The 17,366-nt window shown below is 48.3% G+C and overlaps 4 protein-coding genes across 4 annotated transcripts; 3 read left to right on the top strand and 1 right to left on the bottom strand.

Moving 5' to 3' along the window:
- Positions 1 to 1,215: 1,215 nt before the first annotated feature.
- L3040_008756 (uncharacterized protein) lies at positions 1,216 to 3,088 on the top strand (the record flags this gene model as incomplete). Its single annotated transcript, XM_007290808.1, has 3 exons — positions 1,216 to 1,394; positions 1,449 to 2,983; positions 3,054 to 3,088. The coding sequence occupies 3 exons, from the start codon at positions 1,216 to 1,218 to the stop codon at positions 3,086 to 3,088; spliced, it is 1,749 nt and encodes a 582-aa protein (XP_007290870.1).
- A 5,692-nt stretch (positions 3,089 to 8,780) lies between these two features.
- On the top strand, positions 8,781 to 10,482 carry L3040_008755 (uncharacterized protein; the record flags this gene model as incomplete). Its single annotated transcript, XM_007290810.2, has 2 exons — positions 8,781 to 8,952; positions 9,008 to 10,482. 2 exons carry the CDS (start codon positions 8,781 to 8,783, stop codon positions 10,480 to 10,482), a joined length of 1,647 nt encoding a protein of 548 aa, XP_007290872.2.
- Positions 10,483 to 13,629: 3,147 nt separating this feature from the next.
- L3040_008754 (uncharacterized protein) lies at positions 13,630 to 14,382 on the bottom strand (the record flags this gene model as incomplete). Its single annotated transcript, XM_007290811.1, has 3 exons — positions 13,630 to 14,054; positions 14,116 to 14,206; positions 14,263 to 14,382. The coding sequence occupies 3 exons, from the start codon at positions 14,380 to 14,382 to the stop codon at positions 13,630 to 13,632; spliced, it is 636 nt and encodes a 211-aa protein (XP_007290873.1).
- Positions 14,383 to 15,369: 987 nt separating this feature from the next.
- On the top strand, positions 15,370 to 16,038 carry L3040_008753 (uncharacterized protein; the record flags this gene model as incomplete). The annotated part of the gene is made up of 1 exon (XM_007290812.1): positions 15,370 to 16,038. The coding sequence occupies one exon, from the start codon at positions 15,370 to 15,372 to the stop codon at positions 16,036 to 16,038; it is 669 nt and encodes a 222-aa protein (XP_007290874.1).
- Between the last annotated feature and the right edge of the window lie 1,328 nt (positions 16,039 to 17,366).

Below are 17,366 nucleotides of genomic sequence, written 5' to 3'. Positions count from 1 at the left end.
TGTCGTTTTGTATCTGCTGTTGACACCGTAACGCGAAACGTGAATCGTTTGCGTTTAGGACACGTGGGGCTTTATGTCAGCTGATACTAATATCGCTTGGCAGGTCAATGAATGTGCTGACTGAGTCAGACGACACGTGGCGCCGAAAAAGCATGACTTGCTGCCATTGTCGCTGCCGATGATCAACAAAGCTTAAGTGGCATTATAGTTATTATGGTTATATGCTTTGTTGATCGGGCTTGGAGCCGAGAGGAGAGGGAGAAGAGATACTGGTATGAATGCCGCAGATCGAGATGGATTGATGGGATTGGCATATTGGCATACGGAGTCAGCCCGTCAACCAGTCAGTCAGTGAGTGGCGGCTGCGGTTCGGTTTCGCCGGTTTCGCCTGTTTCGCGTGTCCAAGCACAACCTCTGACCTCTGTCTTTCCTCTCCCTATTCCTCTCTTCTCTCAGCACCAGCACCAGCACCGGCACCAGCACCGGCCTCAGCCTCAGCCTGATACCGGTACCGCTCCGTCATGATGTCTCATCCCGACTGACTGGCTATGCTTCTTCTGACTCTCTCTCTCTGGCCCGGGCTCTCTCAAACCATCCCCTCCCTGCCTGTCTTGCTCTCTTGATCCTCTCGGTGTTTCTTCCATCTCTGGTCCAAGTCCAAGTCTACCGATTCCTTTCTCTTTCTCACCTTCTCACCTTCTCTCTTTCTCCCCTTCTGCATGTTGTGTTTGCCGACCAAGTAATACCTTCCTAATACTTAACCTGTTGATATTGGGAGTAGCAGCCACCGGTGCAAACACTGTGTACAGGTACGTTGTTGCTGCCTGCCGTTCCCTGGTGCGAGACGTACATCTACATCTACATTTACATCTGCATCTGCATCTGCATCTGCATCTGCTCTGCATCTGCTCTGCATCTACAGCCTGCCCCCGTTGTGTCGTCCACGCGCTGAAAAGACCCTTCGTTTCTCATCACAAGCTCGAAAACTCACGCTCCTTCACAGCACAGCTCCTCCTCTTCTACCGCCCAGTTCTCGGTCCCCGGGCTTCTGTCATTTCAGCAGGCTCTGAATGATATCTGTTTCTTAATCTACACAAACACACTCAGTTCGACACAAAATTGGAACAAAATTCCACGAGTAAGAGGGGTACGACGCTTAGACGAAGAGGCATTGTGGTAGATCTCGGCTTAAAGGTCGCCGATACCGCAGGCATCATGAATGAAAAGCAATATGCGAGGGCAAGTACGGGGTCGGTCAAGGTGTCGGAACGCGCGAGATGGCCGCCCTTGACGCGGATGTTGATGTCGGGAGAGATGAGTGCCCAGAGATCCAGGGAGCTTAGCACACGGGAGAGATTCGACAGGTGGATGGTGAACGAGGGATACAGGCGATTGTGCGTCTCACCAAAGGATGGGTGTTGGAAGTGCCACGGCTAACGTGCGAATAGCTTCGTCTTTGTGTTCGCGGCTATCCATGCCATGGTCTTCGCTTTCGGTTTTATGAATTACCAGATCAAGGACAACCTGTCGATAGCCAGGCAGACATTTGGCTTGACATATCCGATAGCAAGAGCGGCCGCCTTGACTTTGCATTTCGATGTCGCCATGATTCTCTTTCCCGTCTGCAGGACGCTCATCTCTCTGGGACGGCAAACGCCCCTGAACGGCATTATACAGTTCGACAAGAACATCACTTTCCACATGACAACTGCCTGGTCTATCGTGTTCTTCTCCTGGCTACACGTCATTTCCCATTGGAACAACTTCGCTCAAATCTCGGCAAAGAACAATCTCGGGATTGGAGGATGGCTGCTCGCCAATTTTGTCACGGGGCCAGGTTGGACCGGATACATCATGTTGATTGCGTTGATGTCTATGGTTGCCACCTCGGTCGAGAAGATGCGTCGAGCCAACTTTGAGCGTTTCTGGTATACTCATCACATGTTCGTCGTGTTCTTCTTTTTCTGGTCGATCCACGGAGCCTACTGCATGATTCAGCCCGACTTTGCACCTTTCTGCGTGGGGCTCGGGTCTAGCGCCATTGGGGTCTTTTGGCAATACTGGATGTACGGAGGATACATCTACCTGATGGAGAGAATTGCCCGCGAGGTCCGAGGAAAGCACAAGACCTACATCTCAAAGGTCGTTCAGCATCCCAGTCTGGTTTGCGAAATTCAGATCAAGAAGGAGAATACCAAGACCAGAGCCGGGCAGTACATCTTCTTCTGCTGTCCCGCGGTTTCCGTCTGGCAATACCATCCTTTCACCCTGACCTCGGCACCTGAAGAGGACTACATTTCCATCCACATGAGGATGCAAGGAGACTTTACCAAAGCTGTCGGCCGCACCCTCGGCTGCGAACTCGACAAGCCGAGAGGCGACAAGAAAGACGCCTCTCAAGTAGTCAGCGTCAACAAGAACGGCCCGGGAGCGGAAGGGGTCGACCCGGCTATCCGCCGCATCCTTCCCCGAGTCTACATTGACGGGCCCTTCGGCTCCGCCTCTGAAGACGTCTTCAAGTACGAAGTCGCCATGCTCGTGGGAGCAGGTATCGGAGTTACCCCCTTCGCCTCCATTTTGAAGTCCATCTGGTACCGGATGAACTACCCGCAAAAGAAGACCCGCCTCGCCAAAGTCTACTTCTTCTGGATCTGTCGTGACTTCGGCTCCTTCGAGTGGTTCCGCTCTCTCCTTCTCGCCATCGAGGCCCAGGATATGGACAACCGTATTGAGATCCACACTTACCTGACTGCCAAGATCAAGGTTGACGACGCAACGAACATCATGATCAACGATGCGAACGCAGATCGCGACGCAATCACAGGTTTGAGGGCGCCGACGAACTTTGGCCGCCCGAACTGGGACATGATCTTTAAGAGTGTGCGCAAGATTCATAGTCCGTCTGAAGCGGGAGTGTTCTTCTGTGGACCGAAGGTGTTGGGGAGTGTGTTGCACATCAAGTGTAATATGTATACCGAGCCTGGTAAGTTTTTGTCTCCCTCCCTCCCTCCCACCCTCTCTTAGACGGAGCGTTCCGGACTAACGGGATGCAGGATTCGCGTTCCAATGGGGTAAGGAGAATTTCTAGAAGGGGGACAGGTTATCTTTCTTGCGAGCACGGTCTGGGTCAGGATTGAGACTTTCTTTTATTTTCTAGCATTGATTTTTTTGGTCGCGGGGATGGATGAGCTGCAATTAGGGATGGCTTGAGCTGAGTAGAGCTGAGTTGAGTTGGCGATTTTGTACTGCGGGGGATCGGGAAGAGGGGTAGTAATAGTTATATAGGGGGGTTTGCTCCTCCACCTCATGAACGAAACGAATCGTGTAATTTTTAAATTTCGGTTTTTTTTTTGTAGAAAATGAAAGGAAAAGTTTCGCGCAGCGCGCGTATTAGAATATCGTTCAATGACTAATCTCATGTTGTTTTCTTTTCTAATTTTTGTTATTCATTCCTTGTTCTTGCTCAGGCTCTTGCGCTCGCTCTTGTTCTTGCTCGGTAAGGGATCTTCTTTTCTAGCTAAGCTTAGCTAGGTAGGTAGACAGTTAGTTAGATAGTTACAACTATCCAGGTACCTAGAGAGGTAGCTCTGGAGATTCTGGCTCGGATATTGGAGGCTGAATGACAGAAGCAAAAGAAGGAATGATTGGATGAATGGTATCTGTGGATGTGGATCGTAATTTTTTTTTTTTTCCGCATCTCGTTAGCCTGCTAGTTTTCGAGATCCAGTCACGTCACGTCCGACGTCGCCGCAAGATGGAAGATTGAACTAAACTGTGTATTGAACTCCCAAGCCTCCAGGTCCAGGTTGTCGATCATGTCCACGGTTCGGAGGCGAAGCCAAAGTCTCTGCAAGCGAACGAACTTTTTACTACTCATGTGATTAAGCACCGGTAAGAGTCTTGGCGGGACAGCCTTGCATATCACCTGATTGGCATGGCTATAATGACTTGGGAGATGAGAGAGAATCAATGAATGGAACAACATACCAGGGTAAAGTGTGCTGCCATCAAAAGCCCTAATTTGGACTTGAAGGTTGAATGTCAACAAAGTCCGGCTTCCACGTGGACTCGCTAACCAAACCCCCGAGACGGGAAGCGAGCTTTCCTGCCCCTTCGATTCACCTGTGCGAAACAACTTTTGCCCGACACCAGCAAGGCTTCGAAACGTATCTGGAAAGCCTCGATACGGACCGAAGGTGTTTGCTCCGTCCTATCAATGGCAAGCTATAATCCTCATGGGTTCAGAATTCGAAAGTGAATGTAAACAAGGCATTCCTGAAAGAACCAAAGCCGGACACTTAGTCGAGATCCTACTCTGTGAGACACAAACTGGTAATTCAAATCTATGTCTGGCCATCTGATGGTCTGAATCGTTTATCTAGCCTCGAATTAACTCTCAGGATGTTGTTTTGGTGGACCAGATGTGATACCATGATCTATCCACCTCGATGGAAATCCCCTTCTGCAAACAATTCACTTGAATAGTGAGGGATTAGCTGCAAAGTCCCATCTCTCGATGATGTTGCTTGGAATCGGCAAGGAAGCCCTGACCAACGACACGCCCCGTCTATTTCTCTATTCTCAGATCAATAGCTAGAAAATTCGAATGCAATGCCAGGAACGCAACTCGGTAATTAAAAGCCTATTTTGCCTGTGGCTAAAGACTGAAAGTCGCTGGCTCTCTATCCTTATTTTCAGAGCTTCGATAGCAGCTGCAGCTCTTTCTGATACAACATGGAAGGGGCTCAGTTGATGTTACCTATACGGCATTCGCCACCAATTCTGTCTCTGGTCAGTCGCTCCTGCTTTTGAAAGAATCTGGAAATAGCGAAAAATTTCTGGTGTCGTCTCAACTTGACTCATGAATATTGTAAAATTCCATAGAATCACGCTCGCTACATCCGACATCACTGTTCGCTATCGATATTCCAAAGTCAGCAGCTCATCGGAGCACTTCCATAACCAACTACACACACTCGCTACTACTTTCATTAACCAGTATGGCTTTCCATAATAATGACTCCAATTCCGCAGTCCCCTCCAGATTGGTGCCAGAATATACAAGAGGCCGACTTCAACAAGCAAGGCCGCCCTCGTAATGTTGAATTCCTCTAAGCCCAGCGCTAATGGCTACTCCACAGTCAGACAATAGTACAGCTTCTACGAACCAGCCCCCACCCTCTGTTCTGTATACAGCTCCAGATCCAGGTGGGAATATATACAGTGCTTCATTTACCCACAACTACGGCCTCGGCAGCACAGCATTCACGATTCAATCACGTCCCTTCATCCAGTACACCACAGCCCCAAACCCATTCGGGCACCTCCACCCGGCTCCTTCAATGACCCCAATCATTTCACAATTCTATACATTGAATTTTCAGAGTAATGGAACAATGGCACTTCCGGATCAAGTAGAGTATCATGAAGCCCAGACGATGAGGCCATCGGATCATGGAACGCCACCAGTTGGCATTGGTGGACTTGCTCAGCAGCATCCAGCAGAATTTCGGAATGTTACCCCTCCGTCAATGACTGTCGGCTCGGCAATCCCAGAAGCACAAGGGGTATATGTCTCAACGCCGCCAAATCATCGGGCTATGATCAGGAATCCTATTTGCATACCACCAAATGAATTACCGCCTCAAGCGGGTGATAACGCCTATTTCAACATTCAGCTTATTGTTGCCTGCGATGACAATAGAAGCATAAGTCGCAGCACGATGCCATTGTTTGTTTTGAAGTTTCCTATCAAAATGCCCGTGCCGCTTGAGGAAAAGGGAGAACAACCGGTTGCCGCGTTACGAAGATTCATTAGTGATCGAGGTACCATTTCACGTTTGATCTCTGAGGTGCAAAGATTATTTGAACCACAGTCAGTATTTCCGGTTACACTTTCTCCTTGGAAATCGTGAGCACTAGAATATTGATATATTCGTGGCTAGTATCTTGCACGGATTGGCCAAGCTTATGGAACAAGGTGGCCCAAAAGCCAATCCACTAGCTCTCGGAGTGGACAACGCGCCGTCGTTGCTCAGTAGGTGGCTGGGCCATGAAATATGACATTTCTGATCTTCTTACTGGACCAGCCTCGACCAGACAATCGCTGACTCCCTCGTGCTCTTCCAGTGTGCGCCCAATGCAATGTGCGCCGGGCTAGAACCTTTGCTCATGAAGCAATATTTCAAATCGAGCCGACAGCTGTTGATGAGTTTTGTTCCGGGTTTTTCAATGACGAAATCCCGACGATTTGGAACCTGGTTGTTCCAGCTTGCTTCCCCAGCACTCGTTGCCCTCGCATTTCGCCTCAGAAAATGAACACTACCGCGGGTTCGTTGCGTGAAATTTGGAGTCGCATCTCACAAATCCCCTGCGATTGCGAGGCCGGTCATCCTAGAAGTGTTGTGAGCAACGATTTGGGGTATATCACGCCTCCTACGTACCATTATTTTGACTAACCACCCCATCAGCTCCTGCCAAGTTTGCTGGAAGAAGTTGTGGCAAGGTGTCTATAATTTCGAGCTGTGCGATTCCTTGGGGCTGTAGCCCGAAAAAGTCAACAGGTTCAACAGCTAGCTACAAGAAGCAGGGACATGGGCCTTCTAAGCAGAGACATGGGCCTTCTAAGCAGAGCCACGGGAATACATCATAGAGAAGCTGGGTATCGTACAGGTCGATGGCTACGAGGAACTCATCGTTTAGCGTTTCACTATGTAAGATCCTAGCTCTGGTCTCAGTCATGCCAGTATTTTCGGCAATGTCGGGCGACGTCTTGTGAGCAGCAAATCAACAGATACGACGCACCTTCTCTCCCCAGTTGAAGAAGATCAGTGATAAGGACACAAGCACAGTCATTTGTTTGTAAGACATCGCAACAGACTGTAAGCCGGTGAGCTCCAAGGCTGCCTTAGATTGGCATAAAAAACAGTGCCATAACTCCAGAGACCAGGTGGCGAGTGGATTTTCCCGTCGCGATTAGCGCCGAGCCAGCGTTACCAATATCTCGACACACGTATTCCCGCGCCCAGGAAAGGGAAGTCTGGCTGGCTGGCTATGTATACGGGCTTTACTACTACAAAGCGAGAAACGAGGTATATTTTATCGACGATACAGCATGAATCATTGCCGGAGCTCTTAGCGGCGGTTCTCCTCTGCGGCTATGCAATGCAGCCAGCCCCCCGACTACGAAGGATGTGCGTCCCCGGCAATTCCAGTTGTCAAGTGTCATAACAGGTTGTGTGGACTCTCGATGGGTAGTAATAGCTTCGTTCGGAGGGAAAAGCTCGAAGTGTTGACGTCGGGCACCTGATCGACTGGCCAATGAGAGAGCATCATGGCATTGGGCTCAGTCGCTCGCTTGTGAATAAGCGAGCGGCTAAAGGGGGGGAAAGGGGAGCGATGTTGTTGTCCGCCGCTCCTGTGCTGGGGGTTAGAGGATAGAGACTAGAGGTTAGAGGTTAGGCCGTGATGGTCGCGTGCCAGAAGAGCTCATTTGAAAACAGAATCATGCATTTGAATGTATCTCTAGAGTTGTACTGGCTGTTTTAAATAAGTTTATACAGAAAAGGTTGGCTCTCTTCGCGGATTTTTCTCTACATACATGGGTGGTGCGGATAAGAGGGAAAAGGCGCGTACCTTACGAGTCTAGTACCCTTTGTATTCCCGACAATCGACAGCAAGGCGACTGATAGCAGAGTAGTAGAAGGAAAGTATAATCAATTTTTATGATCTTTTTTTCTTTCTTTTAATATATATATATATTTTTTTAAAAAAAAAAACAAAAAAACAAAAAAAAAAACAAAAGGCGAGTGATTAAGTGCTTAGCCACGCTAAGGATGGATAAGCATACTCCGGACGGAAGCACGACATAATACTAGGTTAGTAAAACTTACTGTAGCACACAGAAAAAGCGGGACCAAAGCTGCTAAAAGTAACTCTAACACTTACAGTATCTGGCAAGAGGTTCTGACTTCTGAGTAAGCAAAGGTGCCTCCGCCTTGGCCTCATTTCTTCCTCATTCCCTTTGCTCGAAGCGGACGGACCGACTGACGGCTCCTCAGACGGATAGGCGCTTTTCTCGCAGGCTGATAGATAGTGCTCGTTTTGGCATGCCTCGACCGCCAGATTTGGAGTGCCGCTCTCGCTATCGTGACAACTTCGACTCGCGAATAGCTTTAGCTTGATTGATTGATTGATTGTCGCATCTTTGAAGGCGCGCATGAGAGTGTGGGATCGCTCCCCACAATCTTAATCGACTTAAAGGTGCAAAATAGGATCCGAATCGATTTTTAAGTTTAGGAAACTAAATCTGCAACCAGTAGTAGGCTCGCAGGTTATCAGTCAGCGCACTGACATCCGTCTTTCGATACCAGCATATCGTCGAGAGATTTGTTGGCGAGGAAAAAAAGTCCGCCATTGACGATTCAAATGGAGCTGGTGGTAGAGAGCCTAGGCTAGTGGGTGAAGATGTCGATGACTGCAGAGGTTGTGCGGGATACAATGGGGAGAAAAACAAGCGCAGCATGGAGCGGTACCCAATTGAAGCGGTTGAGGCATGGGAAAGACAGACTCCACTAATATTGAAGGATGGTAATGAAACTATCGGCCCTACTGGAAGTGCTCGTCACCTTTTCCATATCTTTCAGGCCTAGCTCTAACGTCACCTGGCGAGCCCGGCTGGCACTCATGGCTCACAGATGTAAGATATTCAACCCACAGCCGCTCCCTTCGAAGCATCTATTTTATATCATTGTCATTGCTCCTTCTGGACCAAACTCAACATGAATCAGCTCGAGACTGTTGAGCCAAAGAAGGCCAAAGACAACTCGGTGAAGTCGCCGCCGAGCGGTGACCCAACTCAGGATGCCGAGAAGCAGGCTGGTCAGTCACCTGGCGGCGAGGATGGGCTCAAGAGGAAGCTCAAGAGCAGACACTTACAGATGATTGCTATCGGTATGAAGCCTCGCATGAGTTCAACCGATTGATTCACTTGCTGAATTTGATGCAGGTGGCACTATTGGTACTGGACTCTTTATCGGATCGGGCGGTGCTATTGCCAAATCGGGGCCTGCAGGAGCCCTCATCGCCTACATCTTCGTAGGCACCCTCGTCTACAGCGTGATGACTTCGCTGGGTGAGATGGCAACCTACATGCCAATTTCTGGAGCCTTCACAGCCTATGCTGCACGGTTCATCGATCCGTCGCTGGGCTTCGCGATGGGATGGATCTACTGGTTCTCCTGGGCCATGACATATGCCTTGGAGTTGACCGCGACAGGTCTCATCATCAATTACTGGGCACCGAATCTGTCGATTGCCATCTTCATCAGCGTCTTCTGGGTCTTGATCACCATCATCAACATGCTGCCGGTCACTATCTACGGAGAGTTCGAGTTCGGCCTGTCGATGATCAAGGTGGTGACCGTCCTGGGTTTTATCATCTTTGCCATCTGTATTGCTGCTGGAGCTGGCCAACAGGGAGTGATCGGGTTCGACAACTGGAAGGATCCTGGCGCGTTCGCTCCCTATCTGGTCGGTGACGGTGCCCTGGCCAAGTTCATCGGCTTTTGGGCAGTGTTGATCCAAGCCGGATTCTCCTACCAGGGAACAGAACTGGTCGGTATCGCCGCTGGGGAGACCGAGAACCCGCGCAAGAACGTCCCTGCCGCCATCAAGAAGACCTTCTACCGAATCCTCTTCTTCTTCGTTGTCACGGTCTTCTGCATTGGTCTCCTGATCCCGTACACCAACAAGGATCTCCTAAACTCGAGCGGAGCCACATCTGCCGCCGCCTCGCCCTTTGTCATCGCCGCCAAGCTCGCCGGCGTCAAGGTGCTCCCAGGCCTCATCAACGGCGTCCTCCTCTTCGTCGTCATTTCCGCTGCGAACTCGAACGTCTACTCCGGCAGCCGGATCCTCCTCGGTCTCGCCATAGACGGTTCTGCCCCGGCCTGCCTCAAGCGCACCACTAAATCAGGCGTGCCCTGGATCGCGATTCTCGCCACCTCCGCCTTTGGGTTCTTCGCCTACCTCAACCTGTCCAACTCCGGCACCACGGTTTTCAACTGGTTCTTGAATATCACCGCCGTTGCTGGATTCATCAGCTGGGCTTGCATTAGCTGGTGCCACATCGCATTCATGCGCGCACTGGCCGCCCGCGGTACTGACCGCGACACTCTCCCCTACAAGGCCTTCTGGGAGCCCTACTTCGCGTGGTATGGGCTCTGTTTCAACGTGCTGATCGTCTGGACTCAAGGCTTCGAATCCTTCATCCCGTGGAACGCGTCGCAATTCTTTGCAGCGTATGTCAGTCTCATCCTCTTCTTGGTGTTGTTCGTCGGCCACAAGTTGATTATGAAGACGACGTACGTGAGGAGCGTGGATGTGGATCTCGATACGGATGCGGCCAAGGACGACGACGGCTCGTGGAGTGTTGAGGAGCCTACAACGTGGTGGGGGAGAATGTGGGCCTCTTTCTTGTGATGGTTGTGGTGGATGTGTTGGTGCGATTATCGGCGTTAGAGCGTGTTCTTTGTTGTAGCTCGATACCTTAATCGGGAAATATTCGTTACGCATCCCGCTCTGCTTATCGTCCTGGTCTGAATTTTTTGATGTGATACCTTTAGTATCCCTCCTCCCTTTCACTCCTAGGTCGTACGGACGGCGGGTTTTTTTTTTTTTTTTTTTCGCCTTCAACACTTCATCGTCGTATAACAACCAGCTTCGTAATCTAGCCAATTAAAGCGGAACATGAAATTAGCCATCGGAATAATCCGCTAAGAGTCTCGACAGGGACGGAAAATAAATTAAGTTTCTTGGTTGTGGTATCCAAGGACTTTCAACGATCGAGAGTTAGCCGAAAACCCCGAAACGTAGCTTGGGGATTTTTGTTGTTGTTGTTGTATTTATTAACGTCGGGCGGGTATCCAAAACGCAATGCTTGGACCCTGGGGACCTCCCATGGGGTACGGCGACGTGCTAAGTAGAGGAATTATATACAAAGTACTATCTAATCGAGAGTAAAAACCACGTTGGGGAAAACCTTTCGTCAAATAGCTAGACACTTGTAAACCCCCTAAAAGCAATTCATAGTGATGTGCGTCGAGTTTTCTCTCGACAACTGTCGAATACGTGTGGCCCTACGGGCGGCCTCGATCCGTATAGTACAAACATCGTTCTCTTTCGTCGTAAAGCTAAGAAGGCTCGCGTTCGTAGCCCTTAAATAAAGCCGGTGTGTTTGTAGAACGCTCTTTCGAAGGCGCAGTACCGTGTTTTCGATCAATCGAACTAAGCCTTTCCCATCCCATCTCTTATACACGTTCCCCCTCTATCGCAAATCCTCCTGGTCTTTTCAGTCGGTATGCCCGTCATGTATAGATCGTAGTCGGCGTGGTATTCGAGAAGAAGGAGGAGGGAGGTTCGGAATCGCCGGTAAAGGAGAATTCTTCGAGGAGACGTCGCATGTCGATGATTCAATTTCGGCTCTCCAGACTCTTTATCTCTCTTTCTACCGCAGGAGAAAGAAAGAAAAAGAGCTGAAGGTTCGTAGGGGGCACCTCGTACAGGTAAAGAATCGTAGCCCCCCCGTAGCTTGGGGACGAGGGTTGGATCTGGCTCGGACATCTGCTCGTAAACAGAGAAGTTCTATACTTACTTGTAATAAGCAAGCTTGTTGATGTTGACCGTCCACCACTCTGGATCACTACCCGCTTCTCAATAATTCGCAGTCACGCCTAGGAAACCACGCAAATCGAGCTCGGTTAGACGTTGAGAGTCAAATAAGGAGAGAAAGTGAGACAGGTTACGATAATTATTAACTGTGTATATATCAGAATTGCTGTGTAAATAATAAAATAGGCAGAGAACGCGGAAACCAGGCTTCCATCAAAACCCATCGCAAATACCTATTCTAAGCTACCAACCTTCAGTCAGTAATTGTTTCCTCTACTAGTATAATGAATTCGATTACCTCCTGTCGATCTCTATGTAGTTTTCCTTATTTTAATTAGAGTTAAGGTTAATAAGATAATTGATTTTTGTTGTTGTTGTTGTTGTTGTATTTATTAACGTCGGGCGGGTGGCAAGCTTTGCATGCCGCCTTAGGACATGCCGCCTTAGGACCTCTCATAAGGTACGGCGACGTGCCAAGTAGAGGAATTATAGACAAAGTACTGTTTTTCTTCAAACTCGATTGCTTGGAAGGAAGAAGGTGAAGCTTGTGAGTTTTGGCTGACAGGCGCCCTTGAGCTTTGATTGGTGTGATGGCAGCTAGCTAGTAAGCTTCTGAAGTAGCTGAGAGTAGCTTGCTAAAGAAGCCAGCTATCAAGCAGATAAGCTAAGCTCAAAGAAGCCTAACGCTCCTAATTAGGGCCATTCTGAATACATGAAGTGTGGCCAGGGATGGCGGGTGGGAAAAATGACTTCCAAGCAATCGATCGCTGCTGAGGACTTCTGACTCTGGGAATGTACCATTGTAATATAGTCCAATCTGACCAAAGGCCTTTATCCTGTATCTTACCGACAGCCTTTCAAGGCATTGAAGGTTGTAGCCCGCATCCTCCTTTGAGAGTATAAACACAAACATTTTGACCGATAATGAAAACTACGTTAAAGAAAGCTTTCTTTTAAATAGCCTCGTGTCATTGATCCCGAGGTATCGCATAATTCCAATAAGCCTTTCAAAAGCGTTTCAAGTGTTGATATAGCGCAGCTGCTATCGATTGTGCTTTTTTCTGTTCATGAATAAAATAGATCGAAAAAAAAAACCGTAGACTCTTATACCGAGAGAAAAATCGTTAAAGCAAGTTATAACGTAGGTAAGGTATATCAATATGGATTGCCGAGATAATTTGGAGGTTTAACCGGGAGTTTAGCTAAGTGGCCTTTTCGAAAACGCAATATCGTAAAGCGTCTCCAACAACTTTTTTATCTCTTTCATCTTATCCCCTTTCTATTGCAAATCCTCTTGGTCTTTTTAATCGGTATGCTCGTCAGATGTAAATGCTCGTCAGATATAAATCGTAATCGGCGTGATGATCGAGGTAAGAAGAAGCTCGTTCGGAACCGATCGCTAATAGAGGAAAATCTCTTCGAAAAGGCTACCTTGATTTAATTTCGGCTCTCCAGGTTCACTTTGCCGAAAAAAAAAAAGAGCTGAAGGTTCGTAGGAGGCACCTCGTACAAGTAAAGAGTCGTAGCCCCCCTGAAAATATTTAAAGCGAGCAAGTGAAATTGAAATATTCACGACAGTTTTAGCTATATTTTCCCTACATTTTAATTGTTTGACTTGCAACAAATAGACGCATCTTGTTTGCTTAACAATGTTTTCTGAGTATGTAGATCTTTTTTTTTTTCTTTTCTTTTCTTTTGTTTATATAACTGGTTGTAATTTGATAAATGTTTTGATGTAAATGCCCCGGATCGCTGGTGGCGATGTACGCAGCCATGTGGGGGATTTTTATACATTAATTTTCAGGGCAATCGACGATTGATTCGTACAACGCTCCCTTATTATACAATACTCCGCCCCCAATCATATCAAATATTAACACTTGGTTCAGCCAAGCCACGCGAAAGATATCCAGCCCAAAGTTGACGAGCCACTCCCTTCTGATTGTGCTAATAAGGAATTCATCCCCTCGTCAATCCAATATTTCCCTTAATATCCCATTTGCTTTTATCATCCCAATCAATAGTACCTGATTCATGTTCATCTAACATATCACTGACTGAATTAAAGCATTCGGCCCATAAACCCAACTGACCACGCTGTACCACTGTCGATGGAATAAGCATTTGCTTACCATAGCCATTATTTTGTTGGACCCATGAGAAGCGCAGCGCTGTAAAATAGTCTAACACAACGCCCATCGACCTGACGTAGTTTATGATGGTATTCTCGTTTGAGAACCATAAATTTTTTAGCCGACTCGAAGGTGTGTCTTGATACTGTCTCGGGATATAGACTTTGGCGATCCTTTCCACCCTACTGGTTCTCGCTTTCACAACGCAGTGCCAAGTCCCTCCTGGAACAGTGAAGCCGCCAGGTTCGTTTACTATTTAAATCATTAGTTTCGCGTAACAGATCACGATTTATAGAGTAGTTATTCAACTCACTTAGATAAAAGCCCTCTCCTATTTGGCCGCCCATAAACTGTATATCAGCATCGGTTATCTTATGGTTTCTATTGATTCGCTCAGCCTGCTCCTATAATTCGCGTAATTAGTATAGGCTTATATCATATAACTTAAGATAAAACTTACTGGTTTAGCTGTTGCATAGCCGATGATTTTCATTCGATGGATTCCGAAAAATGCTTGAGCTCTACCAAAGAGTAAGCTCAAGGCTAGCGAGATCGCGAAAATAAACTTCGATCGTAGCATCGTGTTGGTATTAAATCTTTTAATAATGCGAGCTGACAGAAGGGAAGTAAGCTCGCAATAGAAGATGATGATATGGAATGGAAGAAGAGAATGATGGATCGAATCTAGAGCAGGTGCAAGAACAAATACTTATGGCTTTCTCGAGCCGTGTCCTAAATTTCAACGTCGGCTATAAATAATCGTGTGGCTAATAATAGTCCTCGCACTGATTATTACGGATATTTATCTTTTCGTTTTTGAAAGTATATCGAGGATCATCTCTAAATGCCAATCCAAATTACCGCTGAGCTCACTATTCATAGTATTGCAATTTCTCCTTTCAATTTAAACAGATCAATGTAACTACGTGAACACGAGGTCATTTCCGCGGCGGCCCTCCGCAAGCTCCGGGACCAGGGAACCTCGCTTCGCAACGGTCGCGAGTACCTATCTTAAGGGAAATGCTGGAGCTTTGGGACAGTCTGCTAATCATTCGAGGACGATCTTTTTTTAAAGACGGTCCTAAGAGTTTGACATGGCTGGTGGATCACCTTAGGTCTATGTCATTCATAGAATTCGGTCGTTTTGCGAAAAGACCATCTTAGGACCGTCTTAGGGCCGTCTCCGAATTGAGATTCGTCCCGGAGAAGTTATTTTAGTAAGCAAATAATTTTTAGTAAGCGAACAATTTGAACGATCAATGGTTCGTTTTGAAATCTTAGAACTTGCCCTTTAGTAAGCCCGTTCTAAAGAATTAGACGGGGACGGCTGTAGGACGGCCAAGGGACGTTCTGTTTCAATGGGACGGTCTATTAGCTAAGCTGTTCCCCAAGATCATGTGATGATTTATTTTTTCACCAATTTAGAGCCAAGGCGCTAATCGCTCCGCTCGGACCACATCTAGGATCCTACGAACTTCAATCGAACTCGAATTGAAAATCAACAAAAAAGAACTTCGGCCACAATCCGCAGACCGATCTTCCATCAGCGCGGCACCACACCGCAACTATGGCACTCCTACCCGCACGCAACGTGGTCATGTTGCGCCTCAGCCCTGCATCTTCGACCAAGATCAACGCTCTACGGAACCGGCACAAGGCCGGCTTGGATCACTGCAACTTCCAATTCTTCCGATACATCGCCGCAGACGATCAGAACCGGTCTCTAGTAAGAGAGAAGCTCGCCGAGATAGCCGCCGCGCAGTCGCCAATCTCCTTCTGCCTGAGCAACGCGCATCGATCTTCCAACGCGAGGTCAGGGATCCAGAAAGTGGTGCTCAGGGGCGAACGCAGCGAGGACACGTTCAAATCCCTTGCGCGGACAATGTGGGAGGCCATGGCCGACGTGCGGATCCTCAAAGCCGGGTTTGACGGGAAAGAAGCTGTGAGTTTCCTGGTGAAGGATCACACCTTCCGGTACCACGGGAAGAAAACCGGGATCTTCTGCCGCGCACCGTCCATTGCGGTCAAGACTTTCACCAAGGGCGACCAGGAATCGAGTCGTTTGCTGGATTGGCTGTCTCGAGAATACCCGAACGGATTTGGGGACGTTGAGGTGGATGGGTTTTGCTTGGGCAACATGAAAGACTCCCGCTCACAAGAGCCTACGGAACCTCTGCCCCTGGAGGAATTCCCGTTTCTCGGACAGAGCCAGGTCTCTTCTCCTACTGAAGCTTAGCTGGAGCTTAGGTGGGGTCTGGGCGCCTTGCTCTGGTCTTTGGCATCGGAACTACTGGACACCTAATTTTTACAAATACAGGCCGCCATTGCTCTCGGTCGAATGCTCCGCCGGCGGGACCTATTTTTTCATACGCCTCTCACTTCTCCTCTCAGATCTCGCTCAAGTGTCGAAAGAAATCTCTGGCACCCTTCCGAAATTCTCACACTTACCTTTTCGCGAGATCAGCCTCACCTAGACGCCTACCGATCTCATTATAATCACACCCGATAAATATTCTCGCATGCAGAGGGGGACAAAGCTCTCGATCCTGCGTTTTGTCCCCGGGATCGGAACCTTTGGAAGGGAACTCGGAGATATCGTTACTTGAGCGGCATGAAGGGATATGTGCAATTGGTAGATGGGAAAGGACTGGGAAAGTTTTGCTGAAACGGGGATTGACTGGCGTGGCCCAGGGAAACAGCACAACGGAACACACCGAGGCCGGGCTAGAGCAAGCAAAACACGATGAGCCAGGAGTTGAAAGGGAAAAACCAAAGTGTACGATTATGTAGAATAGTCGGCGTCGGGATAGTTCCCTGTAGTAAAGAAAAGTTTGCACGGGACCTTGAATTGGATATATATGAAGCTGTGTAGTATCGGAGCTTGATACAAAAAGGTCCGATCCAAGCTTCCATCAGATTTTCCACAGCTACCGACGTCTGATTCGAGAAGCTCCAACGTCAGCCAATTGTCGAGATCCTAAATCGAAAAAAAAAAAAAAAAAAAAAAAAAAAAAAAAAAAAAAAAAGTCGAAAAAAAAAAACCACATATGTATTCTGCTCGGCTTTTCTTTCTTTCGTGGCCATCCACATCTTCCGTTTAGGGGTTCGAAGGCCCGACTCGAGAAGTCCCTGTTCCTTGGTCGTCGTGCGATGGTTGACTTTCTAAATTGACAACCTGCTGGGCTGCGCGTTGGCGGCCAACGCTCAAGTTCTCGAGCATAGCCCGCAGCACCCCCTCCATCCAGTCATCCAGCCTCTCCCCGGCCGTCTTGGTGAATGTCTGTCTTCGGGAAAATGTCGCCCTTTCCAACAGGCTCAACTCAACCGAGACGACTTCATCCGTTCCAGCCGAGCCGAGCCGAGTCCAGCAGAAGACAGGCCTTCAGCGCGATCAGCACATCACTTCCATGTTACTGGGCTTCCTCCTCAGCTTCTTCCATGATAAATACTGCCTCCCCCTCCCCCACCCCCTTGGACTCTGCACGTCTTCAGAGATAAATTTCTTCTCCATGTTAAAATTGGTTTGATCTCGTGCCGGCATCTTCGTTGCAAGGAAATAATAAA

Source organism: Drepanopeziza brunnea, assembly GCF_022702325.1.
Source record: "Drepanopeziza brunnea f. sp. 'multigermtubi' strain 214-2 chromosome Unknown ctg16, whole genome shotgun sequence".
In the NCBI taxonomy this organism is placed as follows: domain Eukaryota; kingdom Fungi; phylum Ascomycota; class Leotiomycetes; order Helotiales; family Drepanopezizaceae; genus Drepanopeziza; species Drepanopeziza brunnea.
This window is presented reverse-complemented; position numbering and strand designations above follow the sequence as displayed.